The sequence below is a fragment of the Pituophis catenifer genome, unplaced genomic scaffold (assembly GCF_029215685.1).
Source record: "Pituophis catenifer annectens isolate HBS135680 unplaced genomic scaffold, rPitCat1.0.hap2 SCAF_18, whole genome shotgun sequence".
NCBI lineage: Eukaryota > Metazoa > Chordata > Lepidosauria > Squamata > Colubridae > Pituophis > Pituophis catenifer.
Window position 1 is genome coordinate 6,105,907 of NW_027256898.1, and position 19,733 is coordinate 6,125,639.

At 46.7% G+C, this 19,733-nt stretch overlaps 1 protein-coding gene across 1 annotated transcript in view; it reads left to right on the plus strand.

The window, feature by feature from the left end:
• UBE4B (ubiquitination factor E4B) overlaps positions 1-19,733 on the plus strand; it is a 57,285-nt gene that overhangs the window by 19,956 nt on the left and 17,596 nt on the right. The window contains 13 exon segments of the mRNA XM_070956325.1: positions 194-422; positions 1,575-1,976; positions 3,867-3,986; positions 6,003-6,144; positions 6,706-6,806; positions 6,977-7,091; positions 7,348-7,431; positions 8,659-8,715; positions 8,854-8,970; positions 10,163-10,261; positions 11,980-12,093; positions 13,036-13,234; positions 16,668-16,806. Of these exon segments, the coding sequence (XP_070812426.1) occupies positions 194-422; positions 1,575-1,976; positions 3,867-3,986; positions 6,003-6,144; positions 6,706-6,806; positions 6,977-7,091; positions 7,348-7,431; positions 8,659-8,715; positions 8,854-8,970; positions 10,163-10,261; positions 11,980-12,093; positions 13,036-13,234; positions 16,668-16,806 (1,918 nt within the window).

A 19,733-nucleotide genomic window follows, 5' to 3' on the forward strand; every position in this document is an offset into this window, starting at 1 on the left:
TCATGGGCCAGTCCTGGAGTCTGGGGGAGGCTCTGATGAGGGCTCTGCGTCGGAGGCAGAGAGGGGGCGATTTGACAGCCACTGCTATCTGCCTGTTCAGATCAGGTTGATTCACTTCTGAATTTCCCTTCGCTGAGTGTGAAGTGTGGAGGGTCCTCAGGTAACCCCCTCCTCTTCCCTCTCTTCCCCCCAGTGTTCTCGGATTTTAAAGACTTGATTGGGCAAGTGCTGATGGAAGTCCTAATGATGTCCACCCACTCGAGAGAAGAAAACCCCTTTGCCAGTTTGACCGCCACGTCACAGCCCATTGCGGCCGCCGCCCGCTCGCCGGATAGAAACTTAGTCCTGAATACCGGCTCCAACCCGGGAACTAGCCCCGTGTTTTGCAATGTGGGCTCGTTTGGCTCCAGCTCCTTATCAAGGTAGGTCAGCAGCCCCCCCTCGACCCCCCCAAATCAGACACCTGGGAGAAAAAGGCCACTAGGTGAAGGTCTCTTAAGAGCCATGGTGATGCAGTACGTTCGATCCTGACCAGCTCAAGGTTGACTCTGCCTTCCGTCCTTCCGGGGTCGGTAAAATGAGGACCCAGATTGTTGGGGGCAATATGCTGACTCTATAAACTGCTTAGAGAGAGCTGTAAAAGCATTGTGAAGTGGTATATAAGTCTTAAGTGCTATTGCGATGGATGGATAGATATGGATAGATGACAGACAGACAGACAGACATATGGATAGATATGGATAGATTAGATAAATAGAGATATGGATAGAGATAGATAGATAGATAGATAGATAGATAGATAGATAGATAGATAGATAGATAGATAGATAGATAGATAGAGATAGATATGAATAGAGAGATAGATAGATATGGATGGATGGATAGATGGATAGATAGATATAGATAGATATAGATAGATATGAATAGAGAGAGATATAGATATGAATAGAGGGAGAGAGAGATATGGATGGATGGATGGATAGATAGACAGACAGACAGACAGACAGACAGACAGACAGACAGACAGACAGACAGATACTGTTGTGGTGCAGTGGTTAGAATGCAGTATTGCAGACTAATTCTGCCCATTGCCAGCAGTTCGAATCTCACCAGGCTCAAAGTTGACTCGGCCTTCCATCCTTTCGAGGTCGAGAAAATGAGGACCTGGTTTTTTGGGGTGTGTGATATGCCAACTCTATAAACTGCTTAGAGAGGGCTGTAAAAGCACTATATAAGTCTTAAGGGCTATTGCTATGCAAATTTTGTCCCCCCCCCTCCCCCGGTGGAGAATTGGCCTCAGAACAGATAGCCAGGGGAACCGGAGCGGTCTGTCGTTAAAATGGAGCTGGCCCACTTCCAGAGCCAGTTCCGAACATTTGGGGCAGTTTGATCCCGGAAGGGTTTTATGGAGGCGCCCCTCCCTGGTGAAAGAATTTCAACCGAGTGGCTCCTTTCTTTCTTTCTCTCTCTCTCTCCTGCATCGTCGTCTCTATTTTTGTGGTCTTCCCCGTTGTCAATTCTTGTCTTCCTCCTCTTTTCCTTCTCCTCCTGTTCCCCGCTTTCGTTGACCGCAGTCTCTACGGAAGCAGCCCCATTCCCATTTTCAACATCGCAAGTCACCCCCCGTTGGCTGGCTCCTTTCTCCCTTCTTCCCCCAGCCCCGTGGCTCCCCTCCCCGTGTCTTCCCTGTCTGTCAGCCCCCACCTCCTGCCAGCAGGGCCGCTCAGTGTCCAGCCCTCGTCCCCACGGTACCGTCCGTACACAGTGGCACACCCCTGGACCTTGGCAGCTCCTCCTGCCGCACCCTTAACAGGAACCTCCGGTCTTTCGGCTTCTTCGACTCCTCCGGGCATAAACCCCAGTCCTCCAGCTGCACAGGTCCCTTCGTCCAGGGGTAGACCCGTAGCCACCACCCTGCCTCTGTTCTCCATGTTGGGCAGCAGCCGTACCTCTTCCCCAGGCAGGATGCCCTCTAGGTATATCTGTAGCTGGGTGAATTTGTGTAGGTTTTTTTTTCAGCGTGTGTGTGTTTGCCCTGCTGGGTTGCAGTGATCGGCTAGATTTTGGAAGAGCGCCTTCTGTTAATCCGTTCGCTTTTAAAACGAGCTTTCTGGTTTTGCTTCCCTTAATGGCGTTTTTGAGCTGCGCTAATCCCGACTTTGAATCCGTGTGTGTGTGTGTGTTTTTTCGGCAAGATTCACGGCGTTTTCCAGAGCAGGGCAGTGGGAAGGGAGAGAATATCTTTTTACTAACCTAGAGAAAGAAGTTTTATTCTGCTTTTCAGCCCAAGAGATCTCGAGATGCTTCGTGCAGTCAGGAAGGAAAAAAAAAGAAAACTGTTTCTGTTTGCAGGTTGGCAAATATGAAGAGAAAGGAAGAGGTGATAAATTGATAAAAGTACAATATGCCGCTTGAGTATCGATCACGGTTTCCAGGATGGATGGGATGGCCCCGCTTTTCCCATCTCGTTGAACTAAAGGCCAAGTGAGATTCTGGCTTAGCCAAACAACGTGCAATATTTGGGACAGAGCAGGAGAACAGACAGACTTCGGAGCCAATTGTGTCCAATCTTGGCCACTTGAAGACTGGGGACTTCAACTCCCAGAATTCCTCAGCCAGTCATGCTCTCTGTTGAATTCTGGGAGATATGAAGTCCACAAATCTTCAAGTGGCCAAGGTTGAACTAGCAAAGGATGTAGCGTAGTCATTCTTTGGCCAAAGGAGAAGTCATTCAACTGCGCTGGGAGAGAGAATTCCTGTAGCTTCCTGGAGATTCTCGAGTGATTCTAAAGAAATCCTCTTTGAATCCCAGAGTGAGGAAACAGGTTGGCCAGTGGATTTTTCCATAGCAGTGAAGAGCAATTGCTAAAAAGTCTGGAAAAAGAATTGATCCTCAGCCTTGGCGAAACTCTTACAAGCTGGCATCTTCACCCTCCAGCTAGTGATAGGACAATGTTATGTATCTCCCTCAAAGACTTTTACACCTCTGGCAATCAACCAAGAACAGCAATAAAGATGATTAGGGGACTGGAGGCTAAAACACATGAAGAACGGTTGCAGGAACTGGGTATGTCTTGTTTAATGAGAAGAAGGACTAGGGGAGACATGAGAGCAGTCTTCCAATCTCTCAGGGGCTGCCCCAAAGAAGAGGGAGTCAAGCTATTCTCCAAAGCACCTGAAGGCAGGACAAGAAGCAATGGGTGGAAACTGATCAAGGAGAGAAGCAACCTAGAACTAAGGAGAAACTTCCTGACAGTGAGAACAATTAACCAGTGGAACAACTTGACTCCAGAAGTTGTGAATGCTCCAACACTGGAAGTTTTTAAGAAGATGTTGGATAGCCATTTGTCTGAAGTGATGTAGGGTTTCCTGCTTAAGCAGGGGGTTGGACTAGAAGACCTCCAAGGTCCCTTCCAACTGTGTTATTCTATTCTATTCGATCAAGTTCCCTCCTGGAACTTGAGAAGTTGGAGGTTGGAGGAGACAGACTGGGGTCCTTGCCTCTGCTGAAGGCGTCTACGTCTTAACAGCCATTGCTGTTAAGATCAATAAGCATTTATTCAGGAATTGGGCCTTTCCTTAAATTCCTTGGGCGCTGCCATGGGTAATCTTCCCCAGAAGGCAGCTGTCTTGATCGCTCGCGCTTTGCCTCCGAGGTTTGCCGGGACACGCCTTAACTCTGTTGTGGCTCCTAACCCCGTGCGGCTGATTTCCCAACTTAACTTGCCGCATGCTTGCAGTGGAAGATGGGTCTTGGTAGAAAACCCAACAGCTTGTGTGTGTGTTTGTGTGTGTGTATCTGTGGGTGGGTCTCTTCCCTCCGTTCTCTTGTATTCATTCATCCGCATCTGCTTTCGTTATACTAGTATGTACGACAGCCCTTTCTCCCTCTTCCTTGCCATTTCTGATGTCTCTGGAGACAGTTCTGAGGAAGAAAATGAGGAAGAGGAGGAGGAGGATTTTTCTTGTGTGCCATTTGGGTCCAGGTATTCTAGAAAAGAGTGTGTGACTTGTTCTGTCCTCAAGATCCTTCCCTTCTCTCCCCCCCTTCCCTCTCCCCCCCCACGCCCCTGGTCAGCATTTCATTTCAAATCCCTCCCACTTCATAAACACATTTACCCCGCAATCTGTTATTTTTTTTTTTCTCCTCCTCCCTAGGCTCTTCTTTAGTGCCAAATTATCCCAAGGTCGTTTTGTGAGTCAGTCCTTTGAAACGACCCTTGTGGTCTCGTTACTTTCCACAAAATTGGATGCCTTGCGCACACCCCGATGGTAAATCCGTCGCCATGATGACTTCCAAAAAAATAATAAAATTGGCTTTTGTCTCTGGCTTGTTAAAGGAGCGGCCGGCCAAAGAATTTTTGTTTTGGATATATTAAAAATGGGAAATAAAACGCAATCGGGATAGCCATTTCCACCCACGAGAGAAGCTTTAATTGCTAGAGCAATTAAGAGGCCATGGTTTCTTTATGGTTTTGGCTTATCTGCTACATGGGAATGGGCCATAAAAAGGATTGAAATCTCCAATGGATATCGTCCAGAACTTCCCTGATGCCTCAGCTGGTGCCCAATTCAATGAAAACTAGATCTGTTTGTGTAAATTTAATTTTATCCAATCCTCTAAGCCTTAATCTCAGCTGTTGGGCTTGGTAAACCATAGTTTTACATAGGAGAGGCTAACATAGACAACCGTACTGGCTGAAAGCATTGTATAAATCTGGCCCGCATTGTTCGTTTATAGTTTATTATAATTGAGCAAACTCACTTAAGCAAAACACAGGCAAATACAATACTTCTTTCTATGGGCACGGCTAGCGTGATACGGTAGCTTGTGAATCACGAGGGCCCTCTAAAACTCTATGAGTCACCTTCAACCGCGAGATGGGCAGCAAATAAATTTGATGGGAATAATAACTGTGCTTTGTTATGCTTGAAAAAAGCGCATAAGCTCATAATAAACCAATGGGTCTTAATTGGGCTGAAATCCAAAATACGGTTACATGCAAACATGGCGTCTCGGTGTTTACGCGCCTTTAAAAAGTCAACGGCATCTCACGAAGAAATAGAGGCGCCAATTCCTATTCCAAGAATACTTTGACTGCAGGAGCCAGTGGTCAAAACACAATCTTGTGGGTTTGTTATTTTTGACTTGGGGGCAAACACAAACTCCATCTGCATCGTGGGACATCACATTCTCAAGTTATTGTCCCCCCACCACATTTCTTCCCCAGGTGCCCAAAACGAGTCCTTTGCAAGGATGTGCTCAGATTGCAATGGATGCTACGTGGACCCCGGAGTTGGGGGTAGACCAGAAGTTGAAACCTTGCGTGCGGGGGCGGATGCGAACTTGACGGGGTCCAGTGGCCTGCAGCCAAATTCGAGGCCCTCTGGGGTCATCGCCACGCAAACTCTCCCTGATTTGGGGACGGTTCGCTCCCTGCAGAGAAGAGGATTCTGGGTTGAGGCTGTCAGGTTGCTGGGCTGGCATCCCATTGAATGCCAGCCCAGCAGTGGGAAGGGGGTTCTCCCTTCCCACAATCCCTCTCTCCTATTAGGGGAAGAGAGTTCACTCAATGGAGGGGAGAGTTGCTCAAACATTGAGGCAGATGTAAGGACTCCTAAGAGCAAGCTGTTTTTTCACAGCCCCTACCAAGCTGCCCCCCACCCGCTCCCCAGGAACCATATGGGTCTGTGTGGATGGGCCTACTGAACGCAAGGATGCCTATGGAGTAATGATGGCTCATCAGATAGACCTGTTGGCTAAGGAGAACAGGCTGTAACAGCCAAGATGGGACTGGCTAGGTTTATGGGAATTCACGGGGGCCGTGTGCAATCCAGGGATGAGCCTTGCCCTATGCCGTGTTTCCGTCCGGCGGGCGCCCCCCCTCCTCCCCAATCCATGGCCCTTCCTTCCCCTTCCCTTCCTTTCTTCTTGCTGGCTTCTGGAGGCCGCTCTAGCCTTTGGACTCAGTGGTGCGTCTTGCCCTGTTTTGTTTGCCTAGTGGCGGAGGCTCCGGAGGGGCCAGCATTTCCGACTCGTGCAGCGACCACTTCGCCATTGAGACGTGCAAGGAGACGGAGATGCTAAACTACCTCATTGAGTGCTTCGACCGAGTGGGGATTGAGGAAAGGAAAGCGCCAAAGGTACCCTCTCTTTCCCCCCGCCCCTCATTTTTTTTCTTTTTTCTTGGCGTTTCCTTGCAGGCCTCCCATCTCCAATTGATTTACTTTTTAGGTTCATTTCCTTTCTTTAAAAACGGGCTGTGTGTGTGTATGTGTGAAGTGAAATCTGGACTTTATACGTAACTCACCATTTTTTGTGTCGGTGTTTTTCAACTTTAACAACTTTTAGGATGTACGGACTTCAACTCCCAGAATTCTGGGATTTGGAGTCCGTACATCTTAAAGATGCTGAGGCTGAGACACCACCCCCTTCTCCCTTCCCCCCCCGTCTCTCCCTTTCTCTCCCTTTCTCCCTTTACCCCTTCCCTCCCCTTCTCCCTCTCCCCTCCTCCCTCCCCGTCTCCCCTTCCCTTTCCCTCCTTCCCTCTTTCCTACTCTCCCTCTCCCCCTTTCCTCCCTGTCTCCCTCTCCCTCCCCTCTCCTGGGAGTTGTAGTCCACCTGTCTGAAAGTTGCCAAGGTAGAAAAACACTGCTCTAAAGGGTGAAAGATGGGCTGCCTCGCCCTGTTTCTGCCTCTCCTAGATGTGCAGCCAGCCGGTGGTGAGCCAGCTTCTGAGCAACATCCGATCCCAGTGCATTTCTCACGCGGCTTTGGTGCTCCAAGGATCCCTAACGCAGCTGAGGTCAGTGGGACAGGAGGCCACTAAGCGATCCTTGCTCGATCTCCCCTTTCAACCTCTCGGGTATCTGCCCTCCGAGGCAAGCCGAAAACAGCTTTCACGGACCTTGGGCTTCAGAGTTATCTCAGGCACGCGGGGAGACTTTACCAAGCCTTTTTGTCTCTCGCACCCAGGTCAAACCAACAGCAGTCGTTGTTAGTCCCGTATATGCTCTGTAGGAATCTCCCGTTCGGTTTCATCCAGGAATTGGTGAGGACGACTCACCAAGATGAAGAAGTCTTCAAACAGGTAAAAGAAAAAAGAAAAAAACGGCTAGCGTAGTTCTTGAACGCCATACGTACCACAGCCTGAGCGAAAACAACGTGTTGGTGGAGTCTCCAACTATCACTGTACATTTTTAGCCTGTTGAACTAAAAATCTTCTAGAGCTGAAGATTTTTTTGGTACCCCAGCCCGCCCTTAGTCGGTTCACCCTTAGGACTGGCTCTTTTCTCCAAACGGAAGCCAAGAAGCCACCTAATTCTTCTTTTCCTCCTTTCCAACAGATCTTTGTACCTATTTTACAAGGGCTGGCTCTTGCTTCAAAAGAATGCTCCTTTGATAGTGACAACTTTAAATACCCCCTTATGGTGAGTATCGGAAGCACCTGCTCGTACTGTTGTAAGCTGGATGCTTAACATTTGTGGCAGCCCCTCTCAGCGGGGTTTAGATGACCTGACCAAGGGCTTGCGTAATGAAATATTTCTCTGCCAAAGAAAACTCCCAAATCTTACTGGTTCAAATGGAGCACAAAAGGAAGGAAGACTTTTAATGGACTGCATTTGCTGATTTTTTAAAATATTGGTTATCAGAGTGTTTACAGCGTGACTGCTATTTTGAGACAACCCAGGAGCAAAATGCAGGACACACAGGTTTTGTCATTACAAACAGTGGTTTATATACAAGACGTCTATATTTATTGTAACGCTCTCTACATGGGCTCCCCTTGGGGTACACCCAGAGGCTCCAACTGGTACAGAATGCGGCCACGCGGGGGATTATGGGAGCGACGGGGCGCTCCCATGTGACTCCTCTCCTGCGCGAGCTGCATTGGCTTCCGGTGGACTTCCGGGTGTGCTTCAAGGTGTTGGTGATCACCTTTAAAGCGCTTCATGGCTTAGGGCCGGGGTACTTACGGGACCGCCTTCTGCCACCAATATCCTCCCACCGGCCGGTTCGCTCCCACAGAGAGGGCCTCCTCAGGGTGCCGTCGGCCAGACAATGTCGGCTGGCGACCCCCAGGAGCAGAGCCTTCTCTGTGGTGGCACCTACCCTTTGGAACAATCTACCCCCAGAGATACGAGTGATCTCCGACCTCCGGACTTTTCGTCAGGCCCTAAAAACTTATTTTTTTCAGTTAGCCGGTCTGTCCTGATTTTAGGGTTGGTTTTAAAATTTGATACGGATTTTTAAATTGATAAGTTTTAAATTCGGGCCAAATTTATTTAATTATTTTAAATCTATTTTTAACTTTAGGTATAAATGTTTTTTATCTTGGCTGTTCACCGCCCTGAGTCCGAAAGGAGAAGGGCGGTATAGAAGTTTGAATAATAAATAATAAATAAATAAATATATACAGACATACACGTGGTAGAACACCACGAGGAGAGTGATACACGAGGAAAGAGGGAGACGCCCTCTCATGGCCTCCCTTATATAGACAGCTTCTTAAAGCGGCAATAACCCTGCTGACTTCACCGGGGGGGGGGGGGAGTGTGTTTATACTCTGAAAAATATGGTATGTTGTGCACTGACAAAAGATTTGAAATCCAGAAAGGAAAGTCTGAATCCTGGGCTCCCCTTCTCTTCCTTCCCAGGCTTTAGGGGAACTCTGCGAGATCAAGTTTGGGAAATCGCATCCTGTCTGCAGTTTGGTAAGTGGGGAAACTGACGAATCCTCGTGGGATTCTGCCAATGGATGCGGAAACCCCAAGGCAGATTGATCTGACCATCCAGCCTTTATCCCGCTCACTTTTTTTGGGGGGGGGGGGAAATCTCTCTGCTCTCTCCAGGTGGTCTCTTTGCCTTTGTGGTTGCCAAAATCTCTAAGCCCCGGGATGGGCCGAGAGCTCCAGAGACTCTCTTACCTTGGGGTATTCTTCGGCCTCTCCGTCTTCGCTGAGGATGACGTAAGTGTGGAGAAGAGCAGCCAAAAGGATTAGGGGACTGGAAGCTAAAACATATGAAGAACGGTTGCAGGAATTGGGATTTGTCTAGTTTAATGAAGAGAAGGACTAGGGGAGACATGATAGCAGTGTTGCAATATCTCAGGGGCTGCCCCAAAGAAGAGGGAGTCAAGCTATTTTCCAAAGCACCTGAGGGCAGGACAAGAAGCAACGGGTGGAAACTAATCAAGGAGAGAAGCAACTTAGAACTAAGGAGGAATTTCCTGACAGTGAGAACAATTAATCCATGCAACAACTTGCCTCCAGAAGTTGTGAATGCTCCAACACTGGACGTTTTTAAGAAGACATTGGATAACCTTTTGTCTGAAATGGTCTAGGATTTCCTGCCTAAGCAGGGGGTTGGACTAGAAGACCTCCAAGGTCCCTTCCAACTCTGTTATTCTAAGTGTCGAGCGCGGGCTCAGACAGGAAGTAAAAGGCCTCTCTCAAAGAATGGCTCGTCAAATCAAACCATTGAGCCCTACTAAGCAGGTATATAGAAAAGGATGAAGGCTATTGCTTAACGCCTTGTAAGCCGCCCTGAGTCTCCGGAGAAGGGCGGCATATAAATGGAACTAATAAATAAATGAATAAATAAATTGCCCCGAGTAAAGCAGACTGACCAGTTGGAGGGTCCTTCCTGCCAGCTTCTGGGGCACCTTGTGGCATCTTCTGCTGGGAAAACAGGCATTCTGAGCTGGCACAGGGCTGTCCAAGCTTGGCCCCTTTAAGATCTGTGGACTTCAACTCCCAGAATTCCCCAGCCAGCATCTGCGCATGTCTCCCTCTAGCTCAGGGGTGTGGCTGGCTGGGGTATTCTGGGAGTTGAAGTCCACAGGTCTTAAAGGGGCCAAGCTTGGACAACAGTGAGCTAGAGGGAGGTGTGCATAGATGGGTGTGTCTCCTCGTGAAAACGAGTCTATTTATTTTATTTATTTATTTGATTTGGGAAAGAGCATCGGAAGAAGGGTGGAAAAATATATGCACCAGTTACTTTTCTTGTCTTGAGAAAGGTTGCGGGTTAAAGAGAGAGCAGGTTATAGCCGAGGGCCAGAGAAACGAGCACAAAATGGACCCCTTTGTGAAGGTTTGTGCAGCAAATTGTGTTGGCATTGCCGCTCGCGATTGACGTTTTGTGTCGTTTTGCCTTTTGCAGCCTAGAGTTGTCGAAAAATATTTCTCGGGGCCTACCATTACTTTGGAAAACACGCGGGTCGTTAGCCAGTCATTGCAACATTACCTGGAATCTGCCAGGGTAGGTGTGTGCTGAAGACGAAACTTCAGGTTTTCACTTTGGTTTTGGGGGGGTGGGGGTGGGGAAGGGAGATCAATTGCTCACAGAAATTTATAGCCCTGAATTGAAATGGGAGAATTCCTCTCCTCTCCTCCCCCTCCCTCTCTGCATTTATCTGTCTTGTGAGAGATAGTGCTGCTTGTTTTAAGACGGGTACGTTCATACCAATCCTTCCCGGATTACATTAAGGGAATCCTTGCGGCTTCAGGCTGGGGATTCTTGGGATAGGTAACGCCTGCCTTAAAAGTGAGCTAAGCTGCACCTTCAGTTTGGTGGTGAAATCTAAAATTTGTTGCTACCGGTCAGGGTGGATAAAAATCAATGATTTTTTAAAAAAAAAATAAAAAAAAATCAGATTTTTTTTATTTAAATCGGATTTTTTTTTTATTTAAATCGGATTTTTTTGATTTTTATCGAATTTATTTGAATAAAAAACTTTTGGGGTAAAAATCTATCGTAAGATAGTTTTCTATTTAAGATACATAAATAATTTAGTTTATTCAGCATGAAATGGAGCTTAGTTATGTAGCATGAGGCTGTATATTCTGCAACACTGGGACTATCGGTGAGTCAACAGCGGGTCAAAGGAGTAGCAGAGATGACAGCTGCTCTTTAAAAATTATGATTTAAATCGAGTGGATTTAAATCAAGCCTTTTTACTAGTGATTTAACTCATGATTTAAATTGTGATTTAAATCAACTCGATTTAAATCAAATCCACCCTGCTACCGGTTCTGTGGGCGTGGCTTGGTTGGGGGAGATAATGTCATTGGGTGGGCGTGGCCATTTTTAAAAAAACTTTTCAAACCATTTTTTCTACAACCTCTTCTGCGAAGAGGTTGTAAAATAATGCTTTCAAAAAGCTCTGACAATCCCACCTGAGTTGCCTGATCATCAGAGGCTTTTTTTTCTTTTAAATGCCTCTGACGATCCAAGCTGAGTTGCCTGATCGTCAGAGGCTTTTTAAAAAAGCCTCTGCCGATCAGGCAATTCAGCTTGGATCGTCAGAGGCATTTAAAAGAAAAAAAGCCTCTGATGATCGCGTGGCTCAGCTGGGCATGGGGGGGCCCCCAGGGATTTTTGCTTCCCGTTCTCCGAACCACCCGCCTCCATCGGGCGATCCGGTCCAAACCAGGAGCATTTCACCCCTGCCTCCGTTCCTTTCTGTCTTTTTGTATGCTACAAAACAATTGGGTTTATTATTCTTATAAGAAATGATTGATTGTAACACCACATAATTAATTAATTTGTACTAAGGTGATGGATATTGAGATAGATTACAAGGGAAAACATCAGTAATTATAAAGGTATATAAGGAATTACTAGGAATCATATTAGGTGAGATTTTAAATTTGAGGGGTACAACATAAAATGGAAGGGAAAAATTGAAACTTGGCTAAGATTAGAGGTTAGGATGAAGGGTAATATTGGTTTTTTTTAAAAAAATAGAGTGAATAAATATTACGGCAAAAAGGAAGTATAGAGATTGTAATTTAGTAATTTTTGATTGTAATTTTGAAATGACTAAAATCTGTTTAAATTTGTGAACCGGCCAAATAATCTGTTCAGAAAAAAGTACATTGTATGTCTGTATGTGTGTTTGTGTAAAAAAAAAGAAAAAGAAAAAAGTTCCGTTCTGTTTTTTTTTTTTTTTTTTCCTGCTTTGTCAAACTTTTTAGCAAGAGTTATTCAAGATCCTGCACAGTATTCTGCTCAACGGAGAAACGCGGGAAGCTGCTCTCAGCTATATGGCAGCCGTGGTCAACGCCAACGTTAAAAAGGCACAAATGCAGGTCAGTTTGCCATTCCAAACTCCTCCTGATGTTATACGCGGCTTTTTGCCCCTCCTGGACTTTCCAAAAAGTAGCCAATCAAAAAGGGTAGAGGGAAAAGCTCAAATCTGTAAGCAATCCCGATTTATAGCCATTTATAATGAAAATCGTGTGGAGAATACTTCCGAGTTGTGGTGATACCTGTCTGGTTTTCCACACCAAATCCTTTAGTTGGGCTTCTGATGTCCACCTGACGAGCTTCTGATATGAAGAGCACTGATGATATTACCTAGTTGGGTCATGAAATGTCTGCAAGAAAACAACCAAGCTCAGGGAGCACCAAGGACCCCACAGTTGGCTGCCTTCTCCTCCTCCTTCCCAAAAACCCCATTCCCTTCTAGCACTGGCTGTCAGGGTTCCCCTAATTAAATCATGAACCTCGAGCCAAGCTTCAAAAGAAATCCAGTTATTTATTAGGAGCTTCATGTCCCCACGTTCCTAAATGAAGCCAGCTCTGACCCTATGTAATTTACAGCCCAATTATGACCCTGCTTCCCCCCCCCTCCCCCCAGGGTGTGTCATCAATCACATTCGCCAACGGGGTTGTAGAGGTCACTCCCCTCCGGCTGCTGTGGGTAACCCTGGGAAACAGCCTTGAGAGAGATAAGCATGGAATGTGCATCTGTCTTTGGCTGCCCTGCTGTTTCACCGGTTTCCCACTTCCCCTGGCCTATGGCAACTCAAGAGCAGACCAGGGGTGCTTTGCGAGTTGGCACTGATGATGTTACTTCGGTCACGAAACATCTGCAGGAAAACAACCAAGCTCAAGAGAGAGCACCAAGGACCCCTCATTTCAACCCTGAGCTACAACTATTCTCCCTTATTGATACCCAGGAGGCCTTGGGGGTCAACTGAAGACCCGACCCTGCTCCTTATTTTGGCTCCTCTTTGTTGGGCCCGCAGGCGGACGATCGGCTGGTGTCTACAGATGGCTTCATGCTGAACTTCCTGTGGGTGCTGCAGCAGCTGAGCACAAAAATCAAACTCGAGACGGTCGATCCGTCCTACATCTTCCATCCTCGGTGTCGAATCATGGTGCCTGCAGACGAAACGCGAGTCAAAGCCACCTTGGAGGATGTCAGCAGCTGGATGGTTGAGCTGTGTGAGTGAACAACCTCTGCTTTCGCTCGGATACATGCGCTGATGTCAGTCTTTGTTGTTTGGATTGAGACCTTTCCTGGAATCTGCACCAGGTCTCTCTTGCTAATTTGATTTGTGTGTTTTTTCTGCTTCGTTGTTTTTTTAGGTGTTTTTATGGGGTGGGGAGAATTGAATAGAAACTGTCTAAAGTCAGTATTTTTCAACCTTGGCCACTTGAATAAGTGTGATGAGAGCTAAATAGCTTGAAATAGATCTATACTAGTCTCCTTTTATTTCTTTGTCGGTAAAATATATTGTATTTTTTGGAATATAAGATGCTCCAGAGTATAAGACGCACCTTAATTTTGGGGGAGGAAAATAAGAAAAAAAAAATTTCTGCCTCTGCCTACCAGCATCCATCGGTATTCATCTGGCTAGCGTCCTGTCAGTGTGTGAGAGAGTTGAGGGCTGTTTGGAAACTGAAACAGTATTTGCTCTGTGAGCAACAAGGAAGAAGACAGCAAGGAGCCTGGGCGTGGCTTAGCTCTGCAGCTCTGAGTCTGTGCTAAAGCTGCAAACTAATCTGTTTAAAACTGAAACTCCTCTCCTCTGCTTGGGTTTTGCTTGTATTTACTACCACGTTGGAAAACCTGCTTTTGGTATTGTATATTTACTTCATGTGTTATATTATACATATATAAAGAGAAGTTATTGAATCCTGCTGAATCAATTACTTGTGTGTGCTTTCTGGATGTGATTGCTGCCGCAAACTCTTGAGTCCTTGCAGCAAATAGCAAACAGCCAGGTCAGCTTCAGCACATTATTGCAGCCTGATTCAGCACGAACAGCTGATTGGTGGGTGGATCGGCCTCCCCGAATACCCTCAATCAGCTGTTCCAGGTTGCAGGGATTGCCACAAACCATCACCACCTCCACGCCTCGTGTTTTTGGCTACATTCGGTGTGTAGGACACACCCAAATTTTCACCCTTTTTAATTGGGGGGAGGAGTGCGTCTTATACTAACACAAAAATAGTTTTGTCGTGAAAATGATTGCCTGCAAAGGCTCCTGGATTGGGGCTGAAAGGCGAAAGCGGAAGCAGTATGCTGTTGCCCTGATAGGCTGGTCTTACCGGGGGAAAAAAACACACTTGAAGAAGTGTGGACTTCAACTCCCAGAATTCCCCAGCCAGCCAGGGAATTCTGGGAGTTGAAGTCCGCACATCTGAAAGTTGCCAAGGTTACGAAACATTGATTTAAGACAGTTTCCATTGGCCTCTCCCCACCCATAAAAGCATCTAAAATTACAACGAAGCAGAACCCCCCCCCACCACCACATTTCAAATTAGCAAAAGGGATCTGATAACAGATTCTAGGAAACCTCTCCATCCAAACATGGTTAGCTGGGGAATTCTGGGAGTTGAAGTCCCCACCTCTGAAAGTTGCCAAGGTTGAGAAACATGGATCCTAAGTGATTCTTCCCAACAATTCTTCTTCTTGTGCGTGAACATTTGTGACCTCCGACTTCAAAGAAATATGAAAAGGGGCTGTTATTACCGTATTTGTCGCTCCATAAGACCCACCGGCAAAGGGATGCGGTGGCTCAGTGGCTGAGACGCTGAGCTTGTCGATGGAAAGGTCGGCAGTTCAGCGGTTCGAATCCCTAGTGCCGCGTAGTGGGGTGAGCTCCTGTGACTTGTTTCAGCTTCTGCCAACCTAGCAGTTTGAAAGCTTGTAAAAAAAATGCAAGTAGAAAAATAGGGACCCCCTTTGGTGGGAAGGTAACAGCGTTCCGTGCGCCTTTGGCGTTGAGTCACGCCGGCCACATGACCACAGAGACGTCTTCGGACAGCGCTGGCTCTTCGGCTTTGAAATGGAGATGAGCACCGCCCCCTAGAGTCGGGAACGACTATCACATCTGTGCGAGGGGAACCTTTAACCTTTACCTAAGATGCATCTGACCATAAGGCACACTCTGGTTTTTGTCCCCCGTTTTCGGCCTCCGTGAAAGTCCTGCGCTTAACTGAAGGGTGGGGGGGCTGGTGGATGGGCGGGGCTTCAGCAATATTCGCTCCATAAGACGCGCAGACATTTCCACCCACTTTTGGGAGACCAAAAAGTGCGTCTCATGGAGCGAAAAATACGGTGTGTTTCTCGATGTCGAACCTCTTGCCAGATTTTTTTTTTTATTTCCACATTTTATTTCCTCATTTTATTTATGTAACCTGTTTTGGGTACAGTTTGTTCTTTTTACCAGGATCTTTCCATGTGTTTTTTGTTTTTCCTTATTGCTATCTGAATATGAATTTAATAATCTTCATTAATATTTTTGCACTGCCAACTTCCAGAGGCGCTCCTGATAATTTACAAAATATAACTCTTGCGCTCCATAGTACAGGAAAATTTTTATCAAGGGCAGTATCAGCATATTTTAGCCCTTGGAAGAGAGACTGGTATGGTTTTCCTATATACAGTTTATACAGGGAGGGACTCGGTGGCTCAGTGGCTAAGACACTGAGCTTGTCCATCAAAAGGTCGGCAGTTCAGCGGTTTGAATCCCTGGTGCTGCGTAATGGGGTGAGCTCCCGTTCCTTGTCCAAAGCTTCTGCCAACCTAGCAGCCTGAAAGCACATTTTAAAAAAATGCAAGTAGAAAAATAGGGACCACCTTTGGTGGGAAGGGAAGAGCGTTCCGTGCGCCTTTGGCATTGAGTCATGCCAGCCACATGACCACGGAGACGTCTTCGGACAGCGCTGGCTCTTCGGCTTTGAAACGGAGATGAGCACCGCCCCCTAGAATCGGGAACGACTAGCACATACGTGCGAGGGGAACCTTTACCTTCACCTTTACAGGGAGTCCTGGACTTACAACAGTTCATTGAGTGACCTTTCAAAATTAGAACGGCACTGAAAAAAGTGACGTACGACTGTTTTTCACACTTACAACCATTGGAAGTCACATGATCAAAATTCGGACACTTGGCAACTGACTCGTATTTATGACGGTTGCGACCTTCTGACTAGCAAAGTCAATGGGGGAAGCCAGATTCACTTAACAACCGTGTGACTAACTTAACGACTGCAGTGATTCACTGTATCAAGAAAGGTCGTAAAATGGGGCAAAATTCACTTAATGACCGTCTCTCCTAGCAAGCGGAAATTTTGGGACCAATTGTGACTGTAAGTCGAAGACTTACCTGTATAGTGTCCGTGAATTCTTTTTTTGCACCTATTGTTTTTGCCATTTGTTTTTGCATCCTGAAGGAAACTTCTCTAAAGGGAGATGGGTGGGTTAGGAGATGGATGGATGGATGGATGATTGAATAAATGAATAAAATAAAATTTTGTACGACAGATCATATCCCTGCTTAAATCTTCTGGCAGACGTGTTAACGTTTCATTTGGATTTTTTTTTCTACCTTTTCATTGACAAGTCTCTTATTTTTCTTTTCCGCAGCCAGGGATCAGTCTCTCTTCTCTGAGCCAAAATTCCCAACGGAATGTTTCTTCCTGACCCTCCACGCCCACCACCTCTCCATCTTACCGAGTTGCCGTCGATACATCCGTCGACTCAGAGCCATCCGGGAGCTGAACAGGTTACCAAAAATAATAATAATTTAAAAAAAATGCATCGTTAGTCATTTTGGGGAGTTTGAGCAAGACTTTGGCAAGAGCCTTGATAGTACAGTGGTTTAGTGCACCCTGTTATTAACACAGCTGCCTGCAATTTCTGCTGGTTCGAATCTCTCCAAGGCTCAAGGTTGACTCAGCCTTCCATCCTTTCTAAGGTAGGTGAAATGAGGACCCAGTTTGTGGGGGCAATAAGCTGACTTTGTATAAATATACAAAAGGATGAAGGCTATTGCTTAACGCATTGTAAGCCGCCCTGAGTCTCCGGAGAAGGGCGGCATATAAATCAAATAAAAAAAAAAAAAGAAAAAAAAAAAAGGGATAGCAGTATGTTCCCATATCTAAGGGGCTGCCACAAAGACGTGGGGGTGGGTGAGTGTTTCCCATCTATTCTCCAAAGCACCTGAGGGCAGGATGAGAAGCAACGGATGGAAACTAACCAAGGAGAGAAGCAACTTAGAACTAAGGAGAAATTTCCTGACAGTGAGAACAATTAACCAGTGGAACAACTTGCCTCCAGAAGTTATGGCGCTCCATCACTGGTGGTTTTTAAGAAGAGACTGGACAGCCAACTCTTCGTAGTGATATATTCTAAGGCTCTCCTGCTTGAGCAGGGGGTTGGACTAGAAGATCTCCAAGGTCCCTTCCAACTCTTGTTGTTAGTTGCAAAGTTGTGTCCGACCCATCGCGACCCCATGGACCACCTTCCTCCAGGCCTTCCTGTCCTCTACCATCCTTCGGAGTCCATTGAAGCTCCCGCCGACTGCTTCAGTGACTCCATCCAGCCACCTCGTTCTCTGTCGTCCCCTTCTTCTTTTGCCCTCCATCGTTCCCAGCATGAGGCTCTTTTCTCCAGGGAGTCCTTCCTTCACATTAGGTGGCCAAAGGATTTGAGTTTCATCTTCAGGATCTGGCCTTCTAAAGAGCAGTCAGGGTTGATCTCCTCTAGGACTAACCGGTTGGATGGCCTTGCAGTCCAAGGGACTCGCAGGAGTCTTCTCCAGCACCAACTCTTGTTATTCTGTAAAAATAAAGTTGAGGTGCTGAGGGAGATAGTCTAAGCTAGTCTTTCTCAGCCTCAGCCGCTTAAAGATGGGTGGATTCCAACTCCCAGAATTCCCTGCACTGGTGGGTGGAATTCTGGGAGTTGAAGTCCACCCCTTTTAAAGCGGCTGAGGTGGAGAAAAGGCCCTTCTAGGAAATCCTGGGTTATTTATGTAGCGAGAAGAGAGGAGGGAGGAAGGGAAGGAAGAGTGATCTAATTTGTATGCAGAAGGGAGCTTCGTGCGAGGTGTAATGGCGTGCCAGCCTTTTTTTTTTTTTTTTGCCTCGAGCCCAGGGATGTTGGCATTTGCGGAGCTCTGGGCAGCGTTGATGTGTGTGATGGGAACATGGTGTGCCCAGATGAACTTGGCACGCCATGGCTTGGCGACTCCAGATGGCTGTGGGAGGTAGCGAAGGCGGTCTTTTCTCGGTGAGCTCATGCATTGTGGGTATAGTCTCTGTGCGGGAAGCCAGGATCAAAAAGCCTCTTTAGAGCTTGCCAAATAGCTTCATTGTTGAAGCTGGGTTGAGTAATCAGTTGGCAGAACCTGGCCAGAGTACGCCTGCATAGATGGCCTTGTGAGAGCAGAAGGCCGGCTGAGGAACATGGGGGTGGGGAGGGATAAGCAGCAGAGAAGGAGGGGGGGGGCGGTCCCTCAGAGAACCCTGGGAAGGAGAGAAAAGCAGATGGATTTGTTATGTCATATAGATTTCCTGCTTTCTTTATAGACTAGAATAGAATTCTTTATTGGCCAAGTGTGATTGGACACACAAGGAATTTGTCTTTGGTGCATATGCTACTCAGTGTACCTAAAAAGACAAGATACATTCATCAAGAATCATAAGGGACAACACTTAATGATAGTCATAGGGAACAAATAAGCAATCGTATCATACTAGGAAACAATATAAATCATAAGGATACCAACAACAAGTTACAGTCCTAAGTGGGAGGAGATGGGTGATGGGAACGATGAGAAGATTAATAGTAGTGCAGACTTAGTAGATAGTTTGACAGTGTTGAGGGAATTATTTGTTGAGCAGAGTGATGGCGTTCGGGGGAAAAACTGTCCTTGTGTCTAGTTGTTCTGGTGTGCAGTGCTCTATAGCGTCGTTTTGAGGGTAGGAGTTGAAACAGTTTATTATTATTATTATTTATTTATTATTTATTTTATTTCTATACCGCCCTTCTCCCGCAGGACTCAGGGCGGTGCACAGCCAAAATAAAACATTGTATACCAAATTTAAAAAACAATTTAAAAACAATTAAATAATTTTGGCCCAAATAATTTAAAACAACCCAAATTAAAACCGAATCAATTAAAACTGAGAGGACGGGATCAAGCCAGCCCAGCTAGATGAAATAAGTGTGTTTTTAGGGCCTGACGAAAAGTCCGGAGGTCTGATATCGTGCGTAACTCAGGGGGTAGGTCGTTCCAGAGGGCTGGTGCCGCCACAGAGAAGGCTCTCCCCCTGGGGGTTGCCAGCCGGCACTGTCTGGCCGACGGCACCCTGAGGAGGCCCTCTCTGTGCGAGCGAACCGGCCGGTGGGAGGCTATTGGCGGCAGAAGGCGGTCTCGCAAATACCCCGGCCCTAAGCCATGGAGCGCTGTCCAGGATGTGATGGGTCTGTAGATATTTTCCCAGCCCTCTTTTTGACTCGTGGAGAATACAGGTCCTCCATGGAAGGCAGGTTGGTAGCCATTGTTTTTTCTGCAGTTCTAATGATCCTCTGAAGTCTCTGCCTGTCTTGTTGGGTTGCAGAACCAAACCAGACAGTTATAGAGGTGCAGATGACAGACTCTAATCATTCCTCTGTAGAACTGGATCAGCAGCTCCTTGGGCAGTT